At 42.9% G+C, this 23993-nt stretch overlaps 4 protein-coding genes across 6 annotated transcripts; 2 read left to right on the forward strand and 2 right to left on the reverse strand.

The window, feature by feature from the left end:
* The first annotated feature begins 255 nt into the window (after positions 1–255).
* Positions 256–1692, forward strand: LOC102707046 (histone H1-like). The gene is made up of 2 exons (XM_006658276.2): positions 256–574; positions 750–1692. The coding sequence occupies exons 1-2, from the start codon at positions 362–364 to the stop codon at positions 1350–1352; spliced, it is 816 nt and encodes a 271-aa protein (XP_006658339.2). The 5' UTR covers positions 256–361; the 3' UTR covers positions 1353–1692.
* Positions 1693–2117: 425 nt separating this feature from the next.
* On the forward strand, positions 2118–10034 carry LOC102701278 (ATP-dependent DNA helicase 2 subunit KU70). The gene is made up of 19 exons (XM_006657447.3): positions 2118–2289; positions 2390–2470; positions 2718–2831; positions 3351–3465; positions 4098–4203; positions 4640–4757; positions 4871–4954; positions 5025–5083; positions 5647–5780; positions 5888–5931; positions 6058–6134; positions 6375–6522; positions 7014–7075; positions 7717–7777; positions 8200–8292; positions 8360–8477; positions 8749–8851; positions 9105–9288; positions 9698–10034. The coding sequence occupies exons 1-19, from the start codon at positions 2227–2229 to the stop codon at positions 9809–9811; spliced, it is 1878 nt and encodes a 625-aa protein (XP_006657510.2). The 5' UTR covers positions 2118–2226; the 3' UTR covers positions 9812–10034.
* Positions 10035–14217: 4183 nt separating this feature from the next.
* On the reverse strand, positions 14218–17514 carry LOC102701558 (probable serine/threonine-protein kinase WNK3). Of its 2 annotated transcripts, none has more exons than XM_040526500.1 (6): positions 17226–17514; positions 17063–17156; positions 16714–16941; positions 16222–16597; positions 15623–16118; positions 14218–15308 (listed from the first exon to the last, which is right to left on the reverse strand). In XM_040526500.1, the coding sequence occupies exons 1-6, from the start codon at positions 17284–17286 to the stop codon at positions 14749–14751; spliced, it is 1815 nt and encodes a 604-aa protein (XP_040382434.1). In that variant the 5' UTR covers positions 17287–17514; the 3' UTR covers positions 14218–14748. The 2 variants fall into 2 exon arrangements, with proteins under 2 accessions (XP_040382434.1, XP_006657511.2); XM_006657448.3 differs by having other exon boundaries at positions 17063–17100; positions 17189–17512.
* A 1271-nt stretch (positions 17515–18785) lies between these two features.
* LOC102707324 lies at positions 18786–23166 on the reverse strand. 2 transcript variants are annotated; one of them, XM_040525938.1, is made up of 6 exons: positions 22704–23166; positions 21630–21789; positions 21070–21246; positions 20909–20992; positions 19809–19890; positions 18786–19676 (listed from the first exon to the last, which is right to left on the reverse strand). In XM_040525938.1, the coding sequence occupies exons 1-6, from the start codon at positions 23075–23077 to the stop codon at positions 19237–19239; spliced, it is 1317 nt and encodes a 438-aa protein (XP_040381872.1). In that variant the 5' UTR covers positions 23078–23166; the 3' UTR covers positions 18786–19236. The 2 variants fall into 2 exon arrangements, with proteins under 2 accessions (XP_040381872.1, XP_040381871.1); XM_040525937.1 differs by having other exon boundaries at positions 21630–21792.
* Positions 23167–23993: the final 827 nt, after the last annotated feature.

The following is a 23993-nucleotide window of genomic DNA, read 5'->3' on the forward strand; positions in this document are numbered from 1 at the left end:
CGGAAACACATGGGCGAACAGCTCCCCGGCGGCTGTGGCGAAGCTGGGGCTCGCTCTCTTCCAGTGGGCGGAATCCGCGCGCGGCTGGCGGCCTCAGCCGTCGGATGGGCGTCGATCCAACGGCTCGCGTCGCCCGCGCGGCTATCCGTGGGATTCGCCTCTCGGCCAATCGCAGCGCGTCTCGCCGCCGCTCGCCTCGCCGCCCCGCTATATAAGCCGCCGTCTTCGCCTCCGGCCTCCTCACCCGCACCCGCCGTCGCCGCCGCCGCCGCCGCCGAAGCGAAGCACTCGCCGCGAGACGCGTCCGCCATTTGTGCTGGTTGGTGAGACTGTGGGAGTAGAGTGGGGAGAGAGTGCTGCGATGGCGAGTGGGGAGGTTGCCTCTGAGGTCCCGGTGACTGAGGCGGAGGCCGCGGAGGCTGTCGCGGAGACGACGGCGGCGGAGAAGAAGGCCGCTCCGAAGCCGAAGAAGGCGGGCCGGCCCGCCAAGGAGAAGCCGGCCAAGGAGAAGAAGGTGAAGGAGGCCACGGCCAAGAAGCCCCGCGTCGCCGCCGCCCACCCGCCGTACGCCGAGGTAACTGTCGCCGATCCTCCTCCTCCCGCCGCCGGCCGCCGGCCGCCGTAGCGAGGATTCTGGGATTGCGGCATTCGGATGGTGTCTGATTCGTCTCGATTCATCGCTTGCCTTTGCCTGTGCTGGGATCTGAATTCCGATTTGTAACTTATTTTTGGTGTGTTTGCGTTTGCAGATGATCACGGAGGCGATCGTGGCGCTGAAGGAGAGGACCGGGTCGAGCGCCCACGCCATCGGCAAGCACATCCAGGCGAACCACGGCGCCAACCTGCCGTCCAACTTCCGCAAGCTCCTCTCCGGGCAGCTCAAAAAGCTCGCCGCCGCCGGCAAGCTGGCCAAGATCAAGCACTCCTTCAAACTCCCCTCCGCCCGTCCTGCCGCTCCGGCCGCCGCTGAAGCCAAGCCCAAGGCTGCTGCCGCCGCCGCCGCGAAGCCCAAGCCCAAGGCGGCGGCGAAGCCGAAGGCTTCCGCTGCTGGTGCTACCAAGGCCGTGAAGCCGGCCACCAAGGCCAAGGTCGCCGCTGCGCCGGCGCCGAAGCCCAAGGCATCTCCCAAGGCGAAGGCCAAGACCGCCTCCTCGCCGGTCAAGCCCCGCCCCGCCAAGTCCGCCAAGACCTCCGCCAAGGACACCCCTTCCAAGAAGGCTGCACCGGCGGCGGCGGCCAAGAAGACGGCTCCCGCGGCGACGGCGGCCAAGAAGAAGGCTCCGGCGGCCGCACCCAAGAAGGAGGCCGCCGCGCCGGCTCGCAAGGGCGCGGCGAGGAAGACCAAGAAGTAGAGCCCGCCGCCGACGACGCCGCTCTACGTAGGCCAGCCTCACCTTTTGATCTCCGCCGGCGACAGCGCCATTAGCACCAGCAGTAGCAGAAAACGTGTTCTGTAAATGCTCGTTCGTCTTAGCAGCTCAGCTCCTCCACCATTTCGTATCACCCCCCGCCTGTAATCATAGGGTTCCATCCTTAATACCATAATACAAACACCTAGTATTTCATCTCAATCTCGTATGCTACACACATCTTTTGGTCGATGGATTTTGAATCGTTCTTGAATTCTGATGCTATCCTCTGATTGATTTGGATTGGGAATCCGACGCTGTTACAGATTATTAATCGAGATGTTTCATTATTCGAAAGGAACATTGATCATGATTTCCCGTGAAAATTCCTCTGCGAAATTCAATTCGTGCGTTTCGGAGGCGTTCGAATTGCTGCGACTGAGATTGATTTTGGGACACTCGTGGAGCAGCAGTAGTTCGAATTGCTGCGACTGAGATTGATTTTGGGACACTCGTGGAGCAGCAGTAGTTCGAATTGCTGCGATTGAGATTGATTTTGGGACACTCGTGGAGCAGCAGTAGTACTGCAGTAGCTGTACTGGTTGAATTTTTGATTTGGAATTTGGATGAGGAGCGGTCGCTTCGGAGGCGGGAAAAGTTTCCACTTTTGGCCGTCTCGTGGGCCGCGTTGGGCCGAGGCCCACGTGGGACGGCCCAAGTCGCGCACACGTAGGCGTAGCCGACTAGCGAGGAGCTGATCGACGGCGGAGGGCGGAGGCAAAACCCTAGGGGGCTCGGCTTCGGCGACCTAAACCCTAGCGGGCTTCCAGAAGCTTCCAGAAGGGTCTCGAGGTGTTCCAACGGAGAGCACCGCGCCATGGACCTGGACCCCGAGGGCCTCTTCCGCGACGACAGCGACGAGGATGACGACAGCGTCCAGGTCTCCTCCCTTTTCGAGCTTCCCTTTCTGCCATCTCCCGTTCTCTGGTTCGATTCCTGCGACGATGTGATTGATGCCCTTTGGTTTCTGGAGGGAGCAGGAGAGGGAGGCCAACAAGGAGATGGTCGTCTACCTCATCGACGCCTCGCCCAAGATGTTCACCCCAGCGACCACCGCCCAGGTGAAACGCCCAGCAGCCCAATTTGACAAATCTCTCTGCCTGTGCGAGCTCAAGTGTTGCAGTCAGCTATGCTAGGAGAATTTGCTTCTGCATTTCGTTACTGTTTAGTAGAAGTAATTTAGGGAATGGGACGGTAGGAGTATCACTTATTATCTGTGATGTTTGGTCCGATGCTTTTGGCGATCAAGGTTCAAAATCGAGTTCTTTTTCTTGGTTATGAAGCATGGTTTTCCGTCATTTGTTGCAGGCAGATGATAAGGAGACGCATTTTTGTACTATTGTGAACTGCATCACACATGCACTGAAGACGCAGATTATTGGTAGATCCTATGATGAAGTTGCTATATGTTTCTTTAACACTGTAAGAATACTTGAAGTACTACGTTTGATGTAACTATATGCTATTACTCTGTTTCTATTAGTGGTTAAGTTAGGCAATTCCTTTGCTGTCTGAAAACTATAATTTTTCACCAGTGTTTGCTGAAACTAGTGGAAAGCGAGGAATTTGGAGTTTATATCATTGGTCAACTGTTTAATTTTCACGGTGCTTGACTCTACACTACAATGTTGCTCTTAATTTTAATTACTCGCTATAATGTGAAAAAGAATCAGAATTTCCAAGTGTTCAACAAATTACATGTTCTATTTTGGTAACAGTAACTCTCAATTGGTTGAAAATCTGATCCAAAATTTGTTACTCTGCATCATGGAGATTACAAATAAAATACATAATTCTCAGATAATTGGTAGAACTATCTATGAAAGTTTTATGCCATTCATTATCCTCATACCAATTATTACATGTAGGATTTGTATGCCATTGTCCTCATGCCATTCCAAAATATGCTTCTTTGATCTAGTTTTTACATAATAATTGCAGAAAGAAAAGAAGAATTTACAGGAATTGGCTGGTGTTTATGTTTATAATGTTACTGACAGAGAACCACTTGATAGACCTGATGCAAGGTTGATTAAGGAATTTTCTTGTATAGAAGGTAATGTACACAAATAGTTCTTTTTCCATTCATGCATGCTGGACTTTCATTTACTAGTATGGTTCATAGATCATGAGATTGTATTGTCCAGCTGAACGCTTTTCTTACATTAGTTGCTTGGAGTATTATAGGCTTGACGTGTTCTTTTTCTTTTGGCAAAGTTCTCAGAAATTGTGAAATTTGTGATTATGTCATCTTTCCTGTCAAGTATCTGTAGAATTTGTTTGGGTTTTCAATATTTTTTGCCACATCATCCCCGTTCCTATTCCGCCTGTGTTTTATAGCTTACAATTTGTGCTTCCTTACATGTTCTTTCTTCTTCTCAAAATTGACTATAATGCCTACCAGTTATGCTAGAAATTCAAAGACAAGATCTGTTACCTGTGTCTTGAGTTTCTTATCTGTTCCCATTAGGAACTTAAGGTCTGATAATACCATATTCCTTCTGTGATGTTGGCTCCAAGATCTCATTAGAAGCAGCACATCACTATTTTGTATTGATGTTTTATATTATATTTATTTTGTCTAAAAGGCCAGATGGATCGAATTGGACTGCTATGCTTATTTTGTAGCAAAACCGAGCATTTCTTTTTTCTCACATAATGGTTCTAAGCTTGTTTTGATTTATGTAGATTCTTTCATGAGCAATATTGGAAGTCGGTATGGAATAACTGCTGGATCTCGAGAGAATACCTTGTACAATGCTCTTTGGGTTGCACAGGCACTGTTACGTAAAGGGTAAGACACCAATTTCTCTCCAGATCTAAAAGACATAGTAGTTTTAATAACAAATTCAATTAGAGCTTTAACATGTTCTGTACCCTATATCAACTTTTCACATATTGTGCAAAAATGATGTATTTTGCATGATTTGCATTATACTGGATGTTGATGAGGATATTTAAATATTTTAATTGAATATACTCCCCCTGTTCCATATTATAAGATATTTTGTCTCTACCTAGATTCATTCCATGAATCTATGTATATTTTTTATATTTGTCTAGATTCATAAGCATCCATATAAATGTAGGGAGGGCCAACACATCTTATAATGTGAAAAAACGGTAATAGCATTCTACATGTGGTTCTATCTACCTTTTAAGTCTTGATGCAATTCACTATAGCTATCTGAACTTGTTGATTCCACTGTCTTCATTTATAAATTCCTCAGATCTGTGAAGACTGTGAGTAAACGGATTGTGATATTCACCAATGAAGATGATCCTTTTGGTGGCCTTACAGGATCAGTAAAGACTGATATGATAAGGACAACAATCCAACGTGCAAGAGTACGTCTATGACAGATATATCTTCAATTTCGCGCTGAAGCACAACAGCATACTGTGTTCTTAGTGCCCTTTGTTTACTCTGTCATCATTAATTATCTATGGTATTCCTACAGGATGCACAAGATCTTGGCCTGTCCATTGAACTTCTTCCTTTGAGTAGGCCCGATGAGGAGTTCAACATGTCCCTGTTTTATGCGGTAAATCTCTGTTATCGCATATTGTGCAGTCCTTTTAAGTTCCAATGGCTAAGCAACATCTTTCTCCCAGGATTTAATTGGTCTGGAGGGAGATGAAATAGTGGAGTATCTGCCATCTTCTGGTGAAAAGTATTGTTACCTAAGCATTAATTTCACTTGTTGATGTATTCTGATTAGTTGATAGTTGATTGAGGTGTTATACTAAATGCCATCTTTTTCTTGCATTACCAAAGTAGGAAACAAGAGATTAATGAGAATGGAGATAAGCTGTGCTACAGAGTCAGACTTGTCAATCTTGTCTTCTATTTTTTCTGTAGTGGGCGGTAGTTCTGCTTGAATTCCTTTTAGTATATGGTTAAAATAATGAAATTGGATGGTGCACTTATTGTCTGCATTGCAGCCTGTTGTGCATCATGTATGGGATTTAGGTGAAGTAACCTCTGGGTGTTTCTCATATGATCTAATGTAGCAACAAACTTCAACTAGTTTCTGGTTTCTAATAATAGTAATGATCAACTGATACTATATCAAGAAACCTCGTTATGTCTTACTCTTAGCCATCTATTAGTATGCACAACTGTACAAGTTACCCCGTTGGTCCCTAATAATTTTGGAATTCTAATTTTTAAACCGCACAGATTAGTTAGACCTACTTATTATCATTGTCTTATCCAGTGTTATCCTCTTTGAAGGCTGGAGGATATGACTAATCAGCTGAAAAAACGAATGATGAAGAAGCGCAAAGTCAAAACTCTTTCATTTGCAATCACCAATGACATTTGCATAGAGGTGAATACATTTGCGCTAATCCGCCCAACTACTCCAGGTATGCTACTATGCTCTAACAACTGTCTGATTTTTGCTTCTTTAGCTCTTTGCATAATGTTGCAGTGAGAATGTATGTATAAGCTTGTTACTGTTACATTTTTTTAGGGGCAATTACATGGCTTGATTCTATCAGCAACCTTCCATTGAAGGTGATTGATGCTTCATGACAAAAAGATGAATACGTTTTTGCTTTTTTTTATGGATTTAGGGTTATAAAATACCAAAAAAAATGTGGTATTGAAACATATGAGTATATGACAAGAATGTATATGCAGGCTGAAAGGTCTTTTATATGCAATGACACTGGAGCCCTTCTTCAGGATCCACAAAAGCGCTTCCAGCTGTACAATGAGTAAGTACACATAGACTGGTGAACCTAGTGGTGTTGTTTTTGTATAAATTTCTGGATTGGGTTCCATGATCTGCTTCTTGATTGCTTCATCAACCACAGAAGACTAAAATTTTGAGTCCTGACACTATCATAGAGACATAGACTTGTTGATTCTGTCATATTGCTCCTTTTCTGTTGTTTGATGCTTATATTTGTGATCCAAAACTACTTATCATGTATTAAATTCATTTTTTTGCACAGTAAAATTATTAAATTCTCTGCTCGTGAATTGTCTGATGTGAAGAGGGTTTCAAGTCATCATCTACGCCTTTTAGGGTTCAAGCCATTGGACTACCTTAAAGATTATTACAACCTAAGACCGTCAACATTTATTTACCCCAGTGATGAGGTAATAACAGTACCTCATGTACTTCTTAACTCACTTCAAGTTTGAAGTTATACTAGTACAGTCCTTTGACTTGACGATGTTTTGTTATGTTTGTTCCCCAGATTAATGCACCTCTCTAGCTTGAAGCAGATAATATAACAATTGAAAGCCTTAATCATTTTTATTTGATGATAATGTTTTTCGTAGTGGCGTGACGCGTGTTTGGTAGTCTGGGCTGTGGCTGTGCCACAACCAACCTCTGCAGTCTGTTCTATTGTATTGGTCTGTGGCATGGCTGCAGCTGTGGCGCAGCTGTTACCTCGGCAGCTACCGGACCCAATAAAGATGGACATTTGTCTCCAAGACACATCCCTGCTGCATGTCACTTTCACACCAAATTAAATCTAAACATATTTAGGACTGTTTTGTGGTGTATACTTGTGTCTTTGTTAGTCTTCAATTTATTCTAGGGTGCATGTGCATGTTATTTACCTCCTTTTGGTTTAATGCAGCAAACATTTGGAAGCACTCGTGTTTTCGTTGCTTTACATGACTCAATGCGGCGTCTCAGAAGGTTAGGCCTGCACCTTCTATTTCTGCCATAATTTCTTTAGTTTGGAAAGAAAGTTTAGAAGATGAAATATTTATAAAAGAACATAATGTATTTGAGACATAAAATATATTTAATGGTTAACATCAGTGCTCATGTTTGTTTTGGACAATTTATGGGAGATGCAACTAAAAGGGATTTTAGTTTTGTTGAAATCACTCTATGTGGTTGTTATCAAAATCTATAACCCATAATGTACATAGTATGCAGAGTTGTTTAAATTCGTAATTGCCAATATACCATACACTGGGATTTTTGCCACAACCTCGTCCTTTAATTCACTGAGCTTTTGAAAAAAATGAGAGGAGAAAAAGTGTTATTTTACGATTTGTAAAGCTATGCTGATGTTGATATCAGAGAACATATTTCTTTTAAGTTATATTTTTTGGCATCTTTTCTGAAAAATGTAAGTTCCCAGTAATGCCACTTGGGCTTTCCATCCTAATGCAAGTCGTGAGTTTATGACACAAGTGATTGGGAGTCTGGGACTAGGCATAAAGGTTCTCTGTAGCCTAGTGCATGCTTATACTACCATATGTATGACATTTCCTGTGTTCATTTTTTATGATTATAAGAACTTACAATCATGGTTTGTACCATTTCAGGTTTGCACTTGCATTTTATGGGAATCCAACTCGCCCACAACTTGTAGCCCTTATTGCACAAGTGAGGGAGCAGTCTATATTTTGCTTTATGACATTCGTTGCATTCAGAATTCTAGTTTACAAGTACAACAGCAATGATCTAGTTAAAGCAAATATGTTATAAGTTAGCAAATCATTTAATCCTACTGTGATGTTGCATTCCTATGCTATCTGGGCTTTTGAGATGGTTGTGGTACAAATACCTATTGGCTACAAATTACTAGACTGTTGTCTTGCCTCTTTCCACATTTTCCCAGCAGCCACCTATGAGTGTGAAAACTGGTAAAATGTTTGTGAAATGCGTAACATACAGACACACACATATTGCCACATATTTTGGTTTTTGTAGAAGGTCCCCTTTTATCTGAGTTTTGTTTGTCAGGGATTTCTTATTACACAGCTTCTTATGTACTTTCTGAAATTGACTCTGGAGAAAAATAACAGGAAGAGGTTACTTCTGCTGGTGGTCAAATTGAACCACCTGGAATGCACATGATCTATCTTCCGTACTCAGACGATGTTAGATATCCTGAAGAGGTAATGATGGGCATTACATCCATATTTCATAGACTCAGTAAGCTAATAATTTCACCTTGGCCTGCAGGTTCATCTGACTTCTGACGATGCACCTCGTGCCACAGATGAACAAATTAAGAAAGCTTCAAATTTGTTGAGACGTATTGATTTGAAGAACTTCTCAGTATGCCAGTTTTCTAACCCTGGTAATCACCGCATTCATTTGAACATCTCATTAGTCAAATCATTACCAACAGTAATAATCTCAAGCTATACATTTAACTCATGATTTTGTGAACCTATGTTTCATAATAAATTCTGTAACATCTGCGAGTCATTGCTGCTATAATCCCTAGATCTCATTGGTTCCTGTTAAAAGGCATTAAAGAAGTATTATGAACACTCCAAGGTGCAGTATGAGTACGACTGAACTATCCTCATACTTGTTCACAACTTCTGTTTTCCACCATGAAACAGCATTGCAAAGACACTATGGGATCTTGGAGGCCTTAGCTTTAGGTGAAGATGAGATGCCAGATGTAAAGGACGAAACCCTGCCTGATGAAGAGGGCTTGGCTAGGTACTTGTTTTTATTTGTCTATTTGAGTCTACTAAAACCTCCAAACCCCTATTTGTTCCTTGCGAACGAAAATTATTGAAAAACTATAGTCAAGCATGCTCATGGTATTTCAGACAATGGTACTGAAGATGAAAGTGCAATCTACTACATGTCCAATTCAGTTTTTTTTTGGGTGGGGGTGGGGGGCATAACAGCAACGTACAACAGTCGCCTCTTGCTTATTTGGGTTGTTTCCTACCACCCTTAATCTCAGGCCAGGAGTAGTTAAAGCTGTTGAGGAATTTAAGGCTTCAGTGTATGGTGAAAACTATGATCAAGAGGAAGCTGAGGCAGCAGCAACGAAGGCTGGGGCTTCAAAGAAGAGGAAAGCACTTACTGATGCAGCTGCACTGAAAAGTGCAGCTCATGATTGGGCAGAACTTGCAGACACCGGGAAGGTAAGCATCCAGGTTCTCATACCAATTGGACAACAAAGTTGTTATTTAGGCACTAAATATTATGAAATATCTTCTTAATGCTCCAATTAATTCGGTAAGAAATCGTCTTCCAGTAATTTATTTACCCCTCTATGGTTCTATCCACCAGTAATTCAAAAGGCAGCTTGCAGTTTGGTATGCCAATATACTACGGGCCTTTTCATTCTATGTATGCACCATCACAACAAGACGGATGCATGTGAAATGTTAAAGGCTGCCAGGATATCTATGCTAGCAACTCTTTTAATACTTTAAAGATGGATCTTGGCTTGTTTTTATCGAATTCCCCTCTGTGATCTCTCCTGCCTGCGCCGAAATCCAAATTATCCATAATGTCGACTTTTATAAATTCTGAATTTGTAATTTGCAGCTGAAGGACATGACGGTGGTGGACTTGAAATCCTACCTGACTGCACATGACCTCCCAGTTTCTGGAAAGAAAGAGGCACTCGTCAGCAGAATCTTGACTCATCTAGGCAAGTGAACTGTCCACTTCGACGGCCTACGTAGATTTACCAAACTCTGCAATCTATATCTAAATTTCTCTGAACATACTGAAGTTTGTACCACAAATCCTCTCCCTGCTTAATTAGGCCGTGCCAATTTTTGTAGCAATATGACAACAGCTAACCAAAGTTCGTTTGGTGTCATGCGCTTTTGTGAGATGCACACTGGGATTTCTCTTAAAAATGTCACCGCAGAGATCATATCAATATTGGTGGAGGAAAGAGACCCGGCAGAGAAAACAACACCAAACAAGATTACAAAGACATATTTTAAGTGAGCAGTTGCAACCATAGCATTGATTTTTACATGGTGAATAGTAGAAAGAACCAAAAGTGAGAAAAGCAAGGAGATTGTTACATGCGGTAAGCATGGGCATTCACTTGCACCTGACGTTTATTTGTTATTTTTGTCGGCAGAGTATATGCATTACTAGCACAAGATCCAAACTGGCGCATAATTTTTTAAATAAACATAATTCTTCACAGATACTTCCTCCGTCTGAGATTTGAATTTTTAAATTAAAATATAAGCACTTTTCTATTTGTTTCGTCACTCACTTTTCATTTAAAGTTTTTTTTTCCTATTTTATCGTACCGACCCTTTTACTCTTGTCCATTCTTCGTTAATATGGATCATCATAGTTTTTTTTTTCTTGTTGACCTTAATCTCTTATATTTTAGAACTGATGCGGTATTTCTTTGTTTGTACAGACAAGGTGCTGAAAAAAAAAAACTTCTGTATGCACTCCACTGTGGCAGATTCACCTAAGAAAATCGTGTCAGATCAAAATCAACAAATTTTGTAACCACAAACAACTTGAACACCGAAGCATCAGTTTGTCAGTCACCATAGGGCCAAACAAAAATAAACAATAATATTATCATAAAAAAATGTCAAAGCTAGTGCAATAGTATTATTGTAACATGCATGGCAGACCAAACAAGAAAGAGTTCTTGTCCAGAAAATAATTAATTTAAATAGTGGCAGACCGGACAAGAAAGAGTTCTTGTCGAGAAAATAATTAATTTAATCAGTCGACGGTTTTGCTAAGCAAAAGAACTATCGTGCAAAAAAAATAATTAACTAATCAGCGCGGAGGATTTTGCTAAGCTGATACGACTAACTCGCATGCAAAAACAAATGCGAAAATATAGTCACGAATATTTGTCAGAACATGGTAATCCCGCAAATTCCTCATAATTAGCTAATTTAATATAAATACATGTATAGTTTGGATAGTCATCTTTATGATGTTCAAAGCACGGATTAGCCTAGTACGCTAAAATACCATTAAAAATATAAGAAATTGGTTAGAGAATTAGAACTATTAAGAAGAAAGAGATACATTATATGTCTACGATTATTTGTATATATAGTAACGGTGTCTGGATAACCATATTTATATATTTATTCATTAGAAACAACTACCGTATTCTTATCATATCTGAGAAAAAAATTCTATATCTGAATTATCCATGCTCCGAATTATATTTATATTTGTATTTTGTAAAGCGGAGAGAAACCATTCGCTCTATTTTTATTCGTAAGGCCGGTCTCAATGTATGTTTCATAGAAATGTCATACACATTAAATATAATATCATATTAGTAAAATTGCTAACTTGGAGAGAGTTTTATTAGATAAGAGAGATGTTTCATTCCATAAAATTTATTTAGCTTGGTTACCTAGTTTACGTTCTTGGTAACATATATATATATATTGAGATTGATCGTAAGATTAGATTTTTCTCCTGTTCAAGCATTGGCGGTTGTACTTTTACGTTAGATTAGTATATGCGTTACGTCGTCCAATGCACGTGCACGAATTTAGCTGCTGGATAATTAATTCCCATCATACATTAACCTTTTCGTTCTATTTTTTTTTAATCTTTTACTTTAACTAGACGGTGCACATAGTTTCAACGAATATTTTAAGCAGGGGCACTACGATTTTTGTGCTTGATTACGCAATACATTTTCTAGTAACCAAAGGAGCGTCCCATGGTTTGCATTTCATCTTATAAGCCGACGTGAAAATTAAAATTTTAGAACTTATGTTTGGAGTTAATTTTAGAGTATTTTTTATTGTAAGTTTATTTTTTAACATTAGGTTGTAAACTGCAAATAAAATATAGATATAAAAGTTTTACCAAAAAATAATTTTTGGTTGTTTATATGCCCGTTTTACGACTTATCAGCTATAGGACGCAACGAGATGTAATTGTGGCGATTTTATGAATTATTTTTGTTAGAACAAACATGATTAGGTCATAGCATCAGCTCTGGTAGTCTCCACCATTAGCTTCTCGAAGTAATGGACGAATTCTTATTAGAAATCCAACATCAAAATCCTTACATTTCTATTAAGAAAAGAGATCCTCCAGAACATGCAGTTGCTGCAGTTGTTTAGCTACACAATCATTGAACAGATGCAGAGAAGTCCAGACCAGCAAAAAGTGTGAAATTAGGCACCTAAATCTACACTTTCTGCAATGTCATGCCTCCAAGATGAAAACCTGCCATGCAGAGGAGAGGTGCCTCTCCTGTTCTTCCAAACCAGTGTAACCCTTTTGCTACAGGGCCATGATTATGAGATAAACTCAATTATTTCAATCAGAATGGAAAGCATGCATATGCCTTTCTTCTCCTACCACCCTTCAAACTTTATGCTTATCTGAAAACTATACAAGCCTACTATTGCACAAAGCTACTCTTATTTTCATTCATTCAGACCATTGGACCTCTGTAACTCTCACTAAGTCATTTTCAGCTCTTTTCCTTTCTCACATTAAAGTCTTATAATGAAATCAGAATTATTGATCTCTGATGTAACTTTGTTAGAAGTGCATTCAAACCTGTGCAAATTGCAAATGTTGCATAATTTACATGGTATAGATGATTAAAGTAAGGATTGTAGTCCACATGATAAGACATGTCAACATCTAAAGAATGAAAGAGGTTATTGAACAGATGGAGACTGGGGAGGACAGGTGAGCAATATATTGTACATATATATATTTTTTCCGAACTTAGAGGTTGTTTAGTTTACAAAATTTTTTTTGCAAAAACATCACATCAAAACTTTAAACGCATATTTAAAGTATTAAACTTAGTCTAATTACAAAATAAATTTTAGATTCCGCCTGAAAACCACGAGACGAATCTTTTGAGTCTAATTAATCTGTCATTAGCACATGCTGGTTACTGTAGCACTTATGTCTAATCATGTCCTAATTAGACTCAAAAGATTATCTCACTATTTCCTTCATAACTATGTAATTAGTTTCAATGTTTATATATATTTAATGATTCATTTAGATGTCCAAAGATTCGATGTGATGTTTTTGGGAAAAAAATTGGGAAATTAAACCACCCCTTACTTTTCCGCAAATAATGCATGCAAATTGCTGTATCCGTGTGTGTTCATGCATTGCATTAGACCATACAAGATCACCGACTTGTCACCATAAAGTATCCTTGGATGGAGACCCCTTTCTCCTACTTCTAGAGGCCATATGAATGATGGTAAGCTGGCAAATCTCAATGGTATGGGCCATTTCAATCATTTGTCAGAATCTAGCACATAAAACAAGCAAATGAAACATTTTGAAACAACTAATTTGAAGGGACAGTCTATTGGTTAAAAAACAAATAATAGTAGGGCAATTATCTTCTCTTCATCAAAGAATAATTCCTAGGTTGATCAATACTTGTTGTAAGTTGTCCACATTAAAAGAAATCATCTTTTTTTTTTCTTTTGCTAGAGAAACTGAGAAAGGATACATAAATTAGTATATCCCTTTGTGCATCATGGAGCTCCCAATTGAAAAGTTTGTAATGGTGTGATGAAAGCAGTAATGGATGCCTCCCTGCAATAGCTGGCAATGTGCAAGTTTGCATGTTGATGTGTTTGATTAATTGTGTAGCAGCTTGACATGGATGTCCTTATCAGGACAGTCTTCCAACTCCAAACTTGGCCTTGTGATGTAGCTTTGGACACCACTATAGTTTCACTGCCTTTTGTTTTCCTGCCTAATCAAACACAAAGTATTGAACACTGATCACCAACTTGTTGTCTTTCAGATGTCAGCTCAGAAAACTTTGCCTTATGTTACTACTGGATAAGCATGCCGCTCTCCATGTTTCTTCTGTGAATAAAGTCATAAAAGATGAATGAAAACATGCATCTTTTCCAGTTGCATTTTCTTGCATTTCTGATTTATTGTGAGAATGCTAGATACAGCCATGCATGTAACTAACCGAAGCCAATGGAAGTAATTGCATTCGGTCTACCTAAACTGTATCCATCTTCGTAGGTACAATAGCAAGCTATAAGCCGACTATAAGCCACTATAAGCTTATTTTAGAGAGATACGAGGGAGAGAGAAGAAGTAGATTACTAATTTATAGCCAGCTGCAGCACGTGCTCCAAGACACAGTATGTGTATAACATGTAAGACCATGTATTGATGTTTTGTAGGTAACTATTGTATAGATTGACTATAGATGAATTGGATCTAATAGTTAGATATACTATTGAACTTGCTCTAAGGATAAACACAAAAGGTTATACATCTTTCAGCTTCTTTCCTAACCATATATGCCAAATCTCTAAAACATAAGAGCAAATCCAATCTTGAAACTGTAGATCTACTTTGTCAGAAGGGTATGTCCAACATCAGTAGCAATTTTCAACAGTACATCCTTTGTTCTTGCAAGGTGTCGGCAAAGGCAACCTCTGAAAGTGAGCAGCTGATCATGGTTGCTGTCAGTGTCAGCCACCTCCCTCACAATGCCGGGTGCTTCGAGCTCATTGATCATGGCGGCGGCACCGAATTGCGCCATTGCTCGCAGCCAAGGACCTGTCAGTGGCTCGATCTTTCTATGGTCATCTTCATCGTACTGATCAAATTGATCATGGTTGCTCTGAACCTTCTCCTGTGCCATCTTGTGCAGAGCCAGTGATGTCCATGAGCTCCTGGTCCTTGTCCATGGCGCGCTGCCCAGCCTGGCCGTGGCTGCTTCCTCCGGTCTCAGAAGAGCTGCACCCTGAGCCCTGCAAATGCTGCTCGTCTTCTTCGTCGTCGGCTTGGAACGTGATCTCCTCGAACCGGCCGTGCAGCTCGGCGCAGCGCCTGCAGCCACCGCGCTCCGCCGCCGCCGCCGCTGACGAGGACATGAACTCGACGAGGGAGCCGCAGGACGAGGACGACGACGACGGCCGGCAGTTCTTGCAGCATGCGGCGGCGGCGCCCGGCGCGTCCGGGTCATCGCCGTCGACGGTGACGACGTCGTCGTCGTCGTCGGTGGCTGGCCTCCACCCCGGCACCAGCGCGGCGACCTTGCCGTCGATTAGCTCGGCGATGCGTGTCACCTCGTGGTCGGTGATGTCCAGCTCGGCGACCATCTCCGCCGCGACGCTCATCGCCGTGTCGGCCTCGGTGTCGAACCGGAAGCAGATTATCCGGCCACGCCCTGCGCACGGACAGACACAAAATCAGCTCAAATTCAGACATAATTCCACCCCCATTTGACACAAATTTGTAATAAATCGAATTGAATTTGACCACATGCCAGTACACTGGCCAGTCCAACTTAAAAGCTTGATGCGATAAAAAAAAATACATCAGCTCAAATTCAGGTTAAAGAAAAGCATAACATCGTGTTGCACACACAAAGTCAGCTCAAATTCAGACAAAATTTCCCCCATTTGACATCATTTTGTATAAATTAAGTCAAATTTGAACACCTACCAGATCACTCACACGCATGTACTACCGAACGCTCACCTGTGCCGTTCTTGTCGGCGATGCGCAGCCCGAGGTAGACGCCGCCGTCCTCCGTCCTCCTCCCCTTGATGGCGACGTCCACGCCGGCGACACGCTCGCCGGCGTCGTCTTCGTCCTCGTCGAACAGCATGTGGATGTCACGGAGCCAGTTGTCGCCGTCGTCGTCCCCCGCCGACGGCGCCGCGTCCGCTTCATTGTCGTCGTCGACGCTGTTCGACGGCGACAAGCCGTTGCTCGGCATGGAGCCGCTGCTGCGGACACGGTGGTCGATGCAAGCAGGCTGGTGGAGGTAGCTGTACATCAAGTTGTAGTACCCGTCTCCATGGCCATGGCCGCCGTCGCCTGAGAAGAAGGCGTCGTCCTCAAGCTGCAGCAGGAACGGGTCGTTGAGGAGCTCCGCCGCCGCCGGCCGCCGCGCCGCCGGGGCAAGGCACCGCTCGATGAACTGCCTCACCGCCGGGTCCCTCACGCTGCACAACGCGGCAGGCTTGATCCCCTGATCAGAAACAGCGCCATTTCTTGATCGAATCGCACCCAAGAAAATCCATGAGAAATTAATTCCGCAAGAACTGAATTGAATCGGCGGTGATCGATCGTACGGAGACGACTCGCTTGTAGATTTGGATGGGGTTGGAGCACTCGCTGTAGGGGTAATCGAGGGTGACCATCTCGAGGACGCACATGCCGAAGGAGTAGACGTCGGCGAGCTCGTCGTAGGACTCGTCGAACACCTCGGGGGCCATGAACTCCGGCGTGCCGACGCAGCGGACGTGGCGGCCGCGGCGGAAGGCGGCGAGGCCTAGGTCGCCGATCTTGACCTCTCCCTGGTTGCCGTTCACGAAGATGTTGTCGCACTTGAGGTCGCAGTGGATGATCGGCGGCTCATGGCCGTGGAGGTAGGCGAGCCCGTCGAGGATCTGCCTGCACCACCGCCGCACCGCCGCCATGCTCACCCGCCGGTGCTTCTCCCTGTACCTGCCAGCCACCGTATGAGACCGTGACGCCAAGGCTTGCAAGGAACAGAGAACACAAGAAGCACCGTCGTCGTCGTCGCCGGCGGCGGCGCGCGCGCGCGCGAGCGGGGGGCTTACTGGCGGAGCGTGCCGGAGACGAAGAGCTCGGTGACGAAGTTGAGGACGCGGCGTGGCGCGTCGATCCAGTAGGCGTCGAGGCGCACGATGGTCCGGTGGCGGAGCGCCGCGAGGAGGTGGACCTCGCCGTAGAGCCGCTCCAGGTCGCTGGCGCTGTGCACGACGTCCCGCAGCCGCACCTGGTTCCACGCCACCTCCACTCCCCGCCACTCATCAAACCCCTTGTACCTGCCACCAAAATCATCCCAAAAACAACACAAACCAATCAAACAAAAAAAAATCAAGATCCAAAGATTCAAGAAACAAAATCAATCAGCAGACAATCGGATCATGCGAGTGACGATCTTACACTATCTTCGACGAGCCCTTGCCAAGAATCTCATCGTACTGCAAGAACAGGCAGAGTAGCGTGAGAGCTGGAGCAAGAAGACGACGGGATCGAGCTGAGAAGAAGATCAATTAGTGAGTCGATTACTCTGCCATATCTCCCGGTAGGATCAACCTCTGCATACCCTGCTGCCACAGCGAGGAGGCCGCCATGGTGGCCATGGCCATGGCGACCAGCATCACCATTGCTCTGCACCTGCAAGGCTCCCATCATTCTACCACACACCCTGATCAGCTCAGCACCAGCCCATCTCCATTGATCAGAAGAATTCGAGCTCGCTCGCGTGGCATGCCGATCTCGAGGCTCTCTCTGTTGCTGCGCGCGTTTCAAGTAGTATTATTTCTGGGCGAGAGAGCTTACCAGCTCTGGCTGCGAGCTGCGTGACGTGGCGTGATTAGAGGGTGGAGGAGAAGGTGATTAGCGGTGCTAATGACGGTGCTTAGCTTCGCTTAGCTTAGTGACGGTGAGGTGGTCGGCGTCTCAGCGTAGGATTAATCCAGGCGCTGGGAAACGGGAAATTCTCGGTCTTTGTTTCCATTTAAAAAACGGCAATAATTGAAACCTTGTTTCGATATCAAAGATAGTGATTGTTCAGACTTTGGATTTATTATTACGAAGACACTAATCATAATTTCTATACTCTATATGTCACTGCTAGACACTACTAATTCACATATAAATTAAATCTTACTCATATTTCATTATACACCTTGGGTGCTGCTGTATAAAAATCATATCTCACGTAAAGATTTTTTTTCTTTATTAACTCACTTATTACATTATTTTTTACCTGGACATCATCCTATACGTTACATTATGAATACACTCGTGGGCAGCCCGTATAATGATTTTCTTTCGTCATTAGTTGCATCATCATCAAAGACACGTGAGTGCATGATTTGGGACCAGTGCTCCAAAATGTGACAATAACCACTCGGATAATGTGGTTATCGACGTCGTTGAGGCTAGGGATGAAAATGGTACACAAATTCTCATTCGTCCCGAAATTTCCAGTAAAAATACTATTAAAAACATTTTAATTCTAATTTTTTTCTTTTCTAATTTATGGTAATGTCATCTCGAACTTATCACCAAATAACTAAATTTATAATACAAAGGTTTTTTATCGTTTCTGTTAAGACTAATACATTTTTGAACTTTTTAAGAGACATTTTTCGTCCCTAGCCGTTAATAATCGAGGTTGACTGTCAAACACAAACGGTTTTAAGTATGCTAATATTTTATTTTCCAAAAAATTATATTGGGTTTATCTTAAAAAAATATTAGGCATAAAATTTATGTCATCCTCCAACAGAAATCTAAAAATAAATAAGTGTATTAGGAACAAATATTATCGCCCCAAATTTAGGACACAAGTGATTTAATTTTAGGCATGTGTAAATATTAGAAATATTTTTAAAAATCTGTTAGAGATATATTTTCTTGCTCAATTCCTAAAATTTAATTTTAGAAATCAATTTTAGACATCTTTTTGGAGATTCTCAGATGTGTTTCGACACTTTTCATGGGCCACCAATCAAACACAAACTCCTTCAGGTCTAAATTAATGGGCCGTACATCACCATATACTCTCTTGGCCCAACTTTATATGGGCCGCAGATTTGGCTCAAACTCGCTCCGGGCAAAGTCCATTTGTGCCACACGTCATGCGACGACCAAGCGATTTAGACACATCAGAAAAAGTAAACCTTTCACCCGCGAGAATTTATTGAGATTATGGTGTATAACAATTAACAAACGAAGAAAAATACTCCTATATAACTATGGCGGTAGTTCTGATTACCATCTACAACAGTGAACCTTTTATCTGTGATTGCCCGCCATTAACATCAGGCACATCAGCAAAACCTTTTGATAACCCCCCCCCATTGGATAGATCTCCAGGTACATTAGCCCAGTGACGACGATCTGTTATGTTATGGCGACACACATGTGCGATACTGCGTAAATACGAGATTCCAAAATTAAGCGTGCTAATTTATATGCCTCCTGGAGCACAGCATCTATGTCCTCTTTCCCCTTCACCTCTCTCTACTTGCAACATGTAGTAGTCTGAAGTGCAAGAGAGCTCAAGGCCTTCTTGCAGAAGCTGACAGGTGCTCATCAGTAGCGTGTCACTTCTTTGCCTGCCTTCTTGTGGCAGCTCCAATCAGGAGGGCCTTCCCAACGAGCCCAGTGTTGAGCACGCAGACTGCAGCCACCGCGCCACCGAACACCACCCATTTCCAGTCCAACCCTGGTTGAACTGCTCTGGAATTTTCATTCTCATCTATGGTTTTGGTGGCACTAGAGTGCTCCTGATCCAGGGAGCAACTGGAGCTAGCAACAGATGTCTTGGTGGTTACTCGAGCCATGACGGCGCTGCGAGAGAGGGTGTTCTCTGTATTTCTCATCTGCTGGTATGCTCTAAATCCGGACTGGAACTTTTTTACAGCACCCCACATGCCATGCCGAACACCAACCTTGGCGACATCTTTAGGGATGCCCATGTCCTCGTAGTGGACCAGTGTTACTTCGCATGCAGATTGCTGTCCATCTTGTTTGGGTGATGGAACTGTAGTTTTCCAAACAGAAAAAGGAACATAATGTCAAAGATCTAGACATTTGCATTCCTTCTTGATCAAAACTTGTGATGATAGGAGCGAATTCAGTTCAAGTAGCAAGAGTGGTATATATAAAAATTTACCAGCTCTGATACGCCAACTTGAGAAGTACAGTTCAACACGCCTTGGTTTTTCCTTCTTAGGCAAAGCTGGATAAGGAACTCCCTGCAAAGGAAGTGTTTCAGTCTCACAGGTCTCCCAACCAGCAAATATATGCTTTAACAGATAGTAGTGAAATTTACTACATGCTGCATTTCCAAAAATCTTCAAACACATGTATTGCTAGCTGATTATTACGCAAGAATGCTAGGCATTGGCAGTCTGGTTCTCTGAGCTGAGATCCAGGGTTTGATTTTTGAAGTTTGAACAACATGGAAGAAGAGCTACACGAAAGATAACAGGTAAAGCTATGAGCAAGTATCCTCTAGCAGTCACCCAGCCACTAAATGCTAATTGATATCATTTCACACCATCTACACCTCAAAATATCATCAGGGTATGTTTCTGATCTAGTACTCTAAAAGGGGATGTATAATCATATCTTGTATTGCTATCAGGACTATAATTTGCAGGAAGCCAAATAAGATTGCTAGACAAAAAAAGTGAAGTGCAACCAGATCTTTCGTTCACTAAAAGATCCACCGCATACTCACCGATAGTCTAATTACCTCCTAGACCTAGAATCATCATCTTTTTTAAATAATTGAAAAATATCTGGTTCCTGTGTTAAGAGATGCATCCAGACCAAGCACACATAATCCTCATAAATCATATATTACCTCTACTCATGAATATTTATCACTTTTGACCACATTATTTGTGAAGAAGTATTTGCCACTTCATGTTCCCAAAGTAGAATTTCCAGTTTTGCCCTTATTCCCCTTTCAACTTTTGGTGGAAAATAGTAAGTAAATTTAATTACTAGGGTTACACATAAATAAAATAAAAATATTGGTTGCCTTGGCAACGGAACACCGGTTAAAACTCAAAAGTGATAAGCATTTGTGAACAGAGGGAGTGTCTAGGAAAAGGTTCCCATATGATTAAAGTAGTTTTTTTTAAACTACATTTAAAGAGTTAAATTTGATGTCCATATGAGAACATCAGCCAAAGTCAAGTTAGCAAATCATAAGAAATATCTTGTTGTGAAAATAGTAATACTGGCACCTTGTGGTAGAAATACCTTTGTAACACAATAGTATGTTTTCCCAGATTCCCATATCCTCTGCCCAAAAATGTATTCACGGTCACTGCAAAAGAAAGGGAACTAGAAAACAAACAAGGCGTTGAAGTTACAGAATTTCAATATATCGGTAAAGAAGGCACAAGATAAGCTTGTCATACCTTTTTTATCCAGTGAATAATCATAGTTCCATTTTGAGGGAACTCATCCAAAATTTTGGAATATGCAAGCATGGGATCCCACCTCAGACGAAATTCATCATCCCAAAAGAAATCTCTAACCAGTTCAGGAGTAGCATCTTCAAAAACAGTACGACTACAATACGTGATAGGTCCCACCTACATGGAAAGCAAGAGCAAATTATAGATGCACATATGGGGATCATTCCATTAGATGCTGCAGTATAGTCTATGTTACTGAGGTGGGTCACATCAAACGTAGATCAAGTGACACAACAAGGTAGGTCTAACAGAATAGAGAACTAACCAAAGGTGCAATGCGGCAAGGAAATGTATTAATACTATACCATGACGCACCAGAAGACAAAGGCATCATAAGATTTTAAAAGCATAAATTCTGATCTTGGTATAGTTGATTCAACTTTTAGAATTCTTTGAATTCATATGCTACTATAGAACTTATTTGTAATTCAGGGTCCTCCAGACATTTTACGCATTATGCTAAACAATATTTTGGCATCTGCCCCAATGGGAAAATATACCTCAGGTTCACGGCGCCAGGCCTTGTAAGTCATGTTTGAAGTGGTACGTTCCATCAAATGCTGCCATGTGGTATCCCCACTCTCCTTATTGTCAAGAAGTTGTACAAGGTGTTCTAGGTCCTTCTCAGTGACAACTTGATGACCGCCCTCAAAAAATGTTCTACTACAGAGAAGAAAAGGACTTTAGCAAACAGTTTGTTGCACAAAGCTATACAAAAATCAGGTTAAATAGGTGCAGTTAAGTGTTGAAAGCATTTTTTGTTTGCATTAGTTATTAACTTCTGTAACATATCAACTAGATCAATAATATAGAAAAGAAAATCAGGTAAAAGTTCACTTATGACCTATAAGTATAAACTTTTAACTCAAGTACCAATCAACACTTGCAATTTCATTCAGAAGCTCCCAGTTATTTATGTAGATGATGGCTTGATGCATATTATGTCAGTACTTCAACTACTGATCACCCACTTGACCCAATGACCTCGTTCACATCAAATTCGGTTGCTCAAGAAGGAAGAAGAATTGTTACTCACATCCACAATTTGGCAATAACACTATTGGTCTGGTCGAACTCATGGGTGAAGGTGAAGTACAACAGACCATATTATTAAGAGTGGTTAACAAACAAATACTAGCAGACAAATTTTCTTCTGCAAATCCTTCCACCATATAATTTGAATATATAACATTGAAACACTTAGATACACACAATGACAAATTTCATTTACATGTTATCAGCATAAACACTAAGGACAGAAAGCACCAGCATGAAACACTAAGCATAAATTTGTTGTCGGTATTTATGGCGGCATCATCAACAGTTCAGTTAAAATCATGAAACTTCAGCAAAAGCTACGGCGCTCCAAACCTGCCATCAGCATTCGTCACTAGAGATTGAGTTGCAAGCATAATGAATTTGACTCGATTATCAGTTACAAATTCAATTTCGAGATGGCGCACACCTAGTTTCCAACCGATGCAGCTAACAAGGCCCCGCACATTCCCACCACCTCCTACCACGCCAACCCAGAGGGGTAAATGATAATAGATTAATCCAACTGAGGAACCCACCTGCCATCGACGCAGGCGGCGTCGTCCCGGGAGGCGTCGGCGTCGTCGGCCGGGGCGTCCTTGCGCTGGTGCTTGCCACGGCTGCCGAAGGCGGTGGAGAGGAGCCGCGGCGCGACGGAGAAGGCGGAGAGCGCGGTGCAGGCGAGCCAGAGGCGGCGCGCGCCGAGGCCGGGGGGCACGTACAGGAGGCGGAGGCGGCTGCGGAAGCCGAGGTAGAGCAGCCCCGTCCAGCGCGGCCGCCAGGCCCAGCCGATGACGAGCCCGATCATGACGGCCGCCCAGATCGGCACCGCGCAGAGCACCACGTCCACCGCCATCTCCGCCACCGCCGGCCGCCGCAGCAGCCCCACCGCCTCCTCGTACCACCCCGCCATTGCTAGGGCTCGAAGCCTCGAAGCTTCCCTCCCCCCTCTTCTCTTCTCCTTTTTTTTCCCCTTGCAAAAATGGAGGAAAGGGGGAGAGAGAAGAGAGAGAGACGAGCTGTTTTTGGAGTTGGGTGAAACGTGTGTCGGTGAGGCTGGCAGGTGGGGCCACGAGAGCACTGGCCCACCTGTCAGCGGCGGCGGGGGAGGGGGACGGTTGGTGCGGTGGGCCCACCTGTCAGTGGGGGGAGCCAGCCAGCGGCATATGCCTCCGGCGCATCCGGTAGTGTCCGTGTTTATCCGGTGTGGATAAAATTAATTAATTTCACGCGCGAGATTCACGATGAGATCCGGGGGGGTGGTGTGACGTGGCGGCGCGTTAATGGCCGCGGGTAATCGTTGAAGCGGTACGAGCAGGTGGCAGTGGGGATTGGTCACTGACTCACTGGTCGCCAGCTCCTGGCACAGGGGCGGCAACAAATTACTCTACTGTACTATGGGCCATGCTCTGGCCCAACACTGACAGATGGATCCCACTTTCCAAATTGTATTTCTAGTTGACTATGGTTAAGAAGAAGAGACCTTGCTTTTTAATAAATGAAAAATGAGTGAAAATTTGGGAGTAGATAATGATATGATGTGAAGTAATTTAAATAGAATGTGATTAACATAGCAAGGAATATATTACTAGTAATGAATAAAAAGACTATATCATGCGATATGATTTAAATCCTAAGGATACTTATACTTTGAAACATGAAAAATATTACCCTTCATTCAAATTACTAATTGGAGTACATGTGTTAACTTGACTTAGAACAATATTATCTCCGTTTCACAATATAAGACTTTTCAGTATTGACTGTATTCATATGGATGCTAATGAATCTAGATATGTATATATATATATATACAAATATTATACATT

Source organism: Oryza brachyantha, chromosome 7 (genome assembly GCF_000231095.2).
Source record: "Oryza brachyantha chromosome 7, ObraRS2, whole genome shotgun sequence".
In the NCBI taxonomy this organism is placed as follows: domain Eukaryota; kingdom Viridiplantae; phylum Streptophyta; class Magnoliopsida; order Poales; family Poaceae; genus Oryza; species Oryza brachyantha.